The following is a 5341-nucleotide window of genomic DNA, read 5'->3' as shown; positions in this document are numbered from 1 at the left end:
AGCAGAGGCAGGTGCTGGGCATGGGGGGAGGGGCCTGATTGAAGCCGCCGGGGTCTGGGTAGAGAAAAACGGTTCTGGAATTTAAGTCTCTGTCTGTCCCTCTGGGATGCGCCATAAACCAGCTGCTTAACTTTCTAGCCACCAGCTTTGTCACGTGGGGATAGTAATACACGTCCACGTTCCCTTATTTGAAGCTTTGACAGGCAGATGCGCTTCAGATCAGAATGTTTTGATTGGAGGTTTCAGAAAGGTTGCCTAGAGCATGTCCGCACAGGCCTAGCACCCTCCGCTGGGCCAGAGCAGCCCTGTTCTCAAACAGTGTTTCTGTCCGGAAATGTGTACCTATTCGCACCAATTGGGATAAATAACAAGTATCCAGAGCCTCGCATCCGGTTGGGTCAGAGAGTGAGATCGGGGTGGGGCGCCCTTGTCAAGGGCCGGGCAGGAGAGGCGGTTGGGGTCCCGTCTCCGTCTCGAGGGCTCCGTGCAGCCAGAAGCAGTGACAGCAGGGAAACGAATGGGTGTGGCCGTGTTCTGGTAAAACTTTATCTCTGGAAACTAACATTCGAATTTTTTTTTTAGTAATTTCTCTTTTTTTTAAAATCTCTATCCACTGAGCCAAACCAGTTAGGGCAATAATTTTCTTATTTATTTTTATTGATTTCAGAAAGAAAGGGAGAGGGAGAGAGAGATAGAAACACCAATGATGAGAGAGAATCATGGATCAGCTGCCTCCTGCACACTCCCCACTGGGGATGTGCCCGCAACCAAGGTACATGCCCTTGACCGGAATCAAACCCGGGACCCTTCAGTCCGCAGGCCAACGTTCTATCCACTGAGCCAAACCAGCTAGGGCACTAAAATTTGAATTTTGTATAATTTTTACGTGTCAGGAATGATTTGTTTTCAACCATTTAAAAAGGTAAAAAACAAAAAAACGCTCTTCTTAGCTTGTGGGCCGTACAGAAACTGGTCCAGATTTGGTCCCGGGGCCGTAACGTGCCCACCCCTGAGTTAGGAGCAGGGCTTTGGTTTCCAGAACTTCCTGGCTGTGGGGACTGTGGGTGAGGGATTGTGGGCCTCACGGTGGGGAGGGAGCTCAGGAGAGCGGCGCCTCATTAACAAGCACCCTGAGTGCTGCCGCTGCTGCTGGCAGATGCTGTTGTGTTGGTGGCTGTTTCCCGGAGCTGGAAGGATCCCGGCATTTGGCTAGGAGTCTGGAGCTCAGCCCTGACTCCTGCCCCGAAAAGGAGCAGCCACCACCCCCGCCGGCCTGATGGGCCCAGAACTGTGCCTGTCCCTCTCCCTGCTCTGAACCCCCCAAATCTGAGACACGAGAGTTTCCGAGCTGGAAGAGAGCGCTAGACTCCGTCGGCTCTCCCGCAGGTCACAGGGTCACGGCATCGGCATCATCGTGGGCTGGTCTCCAAGGGCACACACCCCCTAGGGAGCCAGAGGGGGTGTCGCTGCCTCCGGGCTGAGGGAGAGGCAGCGTGGGCAGGGGCCCCTCTTACCCTTCCTCTCGCTAACGGCCCGTTTTCTGCGTCAGTGGCAAGTACCTGCTGTATGAGAAGAACGAGGTGAAGGCCCGGGACCGAGAGTGGAAGAAGTATGAGTTCCATTACGACAACGTGCTGTGGGCTCTGCTGACCCTCTTCACCGTGTCCACGGGAGAAGGCTGGCCACAGTAAGCGCCTGGCCCGAGAGCCCGCAGGCGGAGCTTGGGCCCGGGGGGGCAGGAGAGGAGAGGGTCTGAGAGCCCAGGGCTGAGAAAGATCTGGGAGGGGCGGTTTGCTCCTGACTCCCCGAGATGGGGAGCCTGCTAGATGCCCGGGGCGGGGGGGAGGGGGCTGTCACCAGCACATTGACCTCCACGTGTGGTTGGGCTTCTAGGGGCAGAAGTCCAGCCCTCACTTAGCTCGCCAGCCTGAGCGTAGGGGCTGCATCCCCAAAACCTCCCAGACGGGCAAAGGCTCCTGTACGCAGGCAGTCACGCCCTCTCCACCCTCTCTGTGCTGGTGAACGCAAAGCTCTGAGACGGGCTGTGGACCGGGCACGGTCCAGGCCTGACCGCGGGGCCCTTCCCTCCGAGGGGCCGGGCCTGGTGAGACAGCAAGGCCGAACCGCACGTGCGGGCCAGAGCCTGTCTTCATGTACAATCTGGGTGTTGTTCATCGTGGGCTCTGGAGCGTTCGTTCGGACGTATTAAAATATCGGAGTGAAATACCACTTATCTTGGTTATGGAGGATGTTGGCGCTCCCTTATTTGTGCCCACGGCAAGCGCCTCGCTGTCCTCCCTCGTCCAGCTTCCCCGCCCACCCCCACCGAGATCTCAGAAGCGCCGGGTGGAGGCCGGAGATGCCAGCGTGTGCCCTCAGCACCCTCACCTACCTCCTCTCAGCAGCCATGCCAACCCGCACGTCTCTGCTCCCCCACGCACACACTCGGCACCCACACACGTGGGCCAGTGCTAGCCCAGGAGGCACCTTTGGGCGAAATATTTAAAGATGCCCCTTCCTCCACAGACTGCACTCCCATCTGTCAGAAAACCGTTTGCAATGTATTTAGTGACTTTGCTCCAAGAAGGCCCTTCATGGCTACCTGCCCAAGAGCTGTCATCGCGAATGCACAGATCTATCACGTCTGCCGTGCGAACGGCACCCCTTGATACAGAGCCCTGAGCTGTGCGCAGCCTCTGCTCCGTGCAGAGCAGCTGTGCGCACCCTCGCCCGTGCATCCCATTGCACCTCCACAGCTCCTCGCCTCCTGTGCTCACACACACACACACACACACACACACACACACTCACACACTCACACACACACTCACCTGCCTCCATGCCCCCTACTCACTCCTGGTTTCAAATCCCAACTCGGCCACGTCTGAGTGGGTGATCTTCGGCAGGTCACTTTAAATTGCCGGCCCTTCGTTTAAGCCAGTAAGAACCTCCCTGAGAGGGTTGCTGGGAAAATAAATAAACCGTTGAACATCTCTTCTGGCACATCACAGGCTCGACATGCATGGTGGCAAAAGTAACCGGCACGGTTGTTAACACTCCCCACAGACGAAGGAGGTGGGAAGCCTATGGCTTCATAAAGTAACCATGGTAACTGGAGCCAGAAAACAGTGATTGTTTTTCTTTCTTGTCCACTTTCTCTTACTATTTCTCTCCATTCCTGTTCCCTTGTCCCACTCGCCCCCACCTCCCCTCCCCCCGCAAGGGTTCTCAAGCACTCCGTGGATGCCACCTTCGAGAACCAGGGTCCCAGCCCCGGGTACCGCATGGAGATGTCCATCTTCTACGTCGTCTACTTTGTCGTGTTCCCCTTCTTCTTCGTCAATATCTTTGTGGCCTTGATCATCATCACCTTTCAGGAGCAGGGAGACAAGATGATGGAGGAATACAGCCTGGAGAAAAATGAGGTGCCACTTTCCAGTTGCATCCCCCGTTTAAAAATGGACACTCCCCACCCGCACCTCCCCACATACATACATAGACACAGAAACCAGCTTCTGGGGGCATGTGGGGAGGGAACCGCAGCATTCTTCCAGCAGAACCCCGTCTGCAGGGCAGCCCTTCCTGGGGTTTTCAGAGGAAAATACATCAGACAGAAGGTGTATGTATCAATCAGTTCAGTAACAAGCATCCCTGAGATCTCAGTGCCAGATAGCCATAACGGGGGTGATTTCTTGCTTACTTTGCATGTCCAAATGGCTCTGCTCCATGTCATCATTATCCATGTTCCCTCCAAGATGCTTCCAATAAAAAAGAGAGTATGTATAGCAAACCATCATCCAACTCTTGAGGCTTGGGCCCAAAAGTGGCACAAGTCACCTCTGCTCACGTTTCATTAGCCCGAGTGAGTCACTCATCCACGTGTGATGTCAGAGGGGCGGGGAAGTATAATGTCCCCCAGGGAGAGGTGGTGAATATTTATGAATGAAGGCCCAGCACACCAGAGTGGATAGACATGGTCCTTTGTCCTCCTCGCATCATCCAGGCGAGGTGGAGGATTTAGAATGTGTCCCTCCTCTACTCTGTTGACACCTAAGACGTCATGACCATGACTCCTCTCTCTCCACCTGCCTGCGAGAGGAGAAGCAGCGTGTTCAGTAGGAAAGAACCGTTTCACTTCAAAGGGAAACTTTAGCTTACATTTGGGTTTGGTTCAGTTTACAACTGTGCCACCTCAGGCAAGTGGCTTAACCTCTCTGAGCCTCTATTTTCCTCGTCTGCAAAGTGGAGCGATTAATAGTACCCGCTTCCCGTGTCTGCTAAGCGGAGTCCATGAGATAACAGGGGATGTGTCCGTGCCAGTTCCGGCAGACGGCAGCTTCTCAGGGAGCCATGGCTGGTGGGAGAGGAGAGCCGTCGTGGGAGCTGACGGGAGTCCAGGGGTGCTGGCTGGGGGCAGGTGTACCCGAGAGCCGTGCCGAGTTACGGGGAGGGTGTGCAGTGTCCGGCGCTGTGCTCCGCCTGCTCTCACGCCTCCGGCCTCTCCCCGCAGAGGGCCTGCATCGACTTCGCCATCAGCGCCAAGCCGCTCACCCGGCACATGCCCCAGAACAAGCAGAGCTTCCAGTACCGCATGTGGCAGTTCGTGGTGTCGCCGCCTTTCGAGTACACCATCATGGCCATGATCGCCCTCAACACCATCGTGCTCATGATGAAGGTGAGCCCCCTGGCGCCGTTCAACCCGCGGCATCCCTGCCCCTCAGGCCTGCCCTCCTCCAGCAAAATGGAACCCTCTGCTGTGAGCCCCCCAGGCAGGCCGCACTGTTACCACCCAGCCTGTGCCCCAGCTGTTCCCTCCACCTAACGCACACTTCCCACCATCCATCTGGTCAGCTCCTTCCGGGGGCACCTGCATAGCCCTTCCTCCAGGAAGCCCTCCCTGATCTCCCAAGGCTGCACCAAGTGCCCATCTTTGCCAGCATCCTACAGTTACCTCCCGTGCTCTAACATCAGTGTGGGTTGCCCAACAATCTCCCTCCCCAGCTCCGAGAGGCCAGACAAGTCCTGGTCACCCCTGAATTCATAGGGTTCAGTGAGGTCTGGCTCAGAGGGAACAAGAGGCCCTTGCTAAATGTTTGATGAGTGGCATGAGGAAGAAAGGACAGGTAAGGACCTTGCCACTCTCAGGGCCATGGAGCCTCTTTGGGGTGAAAAGTCAGAATCTATTTGTGCTTTGGAGACCAAAGGCCTGGATTTGAGTCCAGTGCTGCCATTTAACTCATTGTTTAACCTTGCACAGTGACCCATGACACCTCAGGGCCTCAGTTTCCCTGTCAATACAATGGGGGTGTTAATACTAGCGCCTTCCTCCTTCCCTGCCCTC

General features: G+C 55.9%; 1 protein-coding gene across 1 annotated transcript in view; it reads left to right on the top strand.

The window, feature by feature from the left end:
- CACNA1A (calcium channel, voltage-dependent, P/Q type, alpha 1A subunit) overlaps positions 1-5341 on the top strand; it is a 232481-nt gene that overhangs the window by 172860 nt on the left and 54280 nt on the right. The window contains exons 30-32 of the mRNA XM_014529428.1: positions 1550-1687; positions 3224-3425; positions 4511-4675. Coding sequence (XP_014384914.1) covers positions 1550-1687; positions 3224-3425; positions 4511-4675 — 505 coding nt within the window. The remainder of the gene's footprint in view (positions 1-1549; positions 1688-3223; positions 3426-4510; positions 4676-5341) is intronic.

The sequence above is a fragment of the Myotis brandtii genome, unplaced genomic scaffold, assembly GCF_000412655.1.
Source record: "Myotis brandtii unplaced genomic scaffold, ASM41265v1 scaffold680, whole genome shotgun sequence".
Lineage (NCBI taxonomy): Eukaryota > Metazoa > Chordata > Mammalia > Chiroptera > Vespertilionidae > Myotis > Myotis brandtii.
The sequence above is the reverse complement of the archived record's forward strand: the minus strand, read 5'-3'. Positions and strand labels throughout refer to the sequence as shown.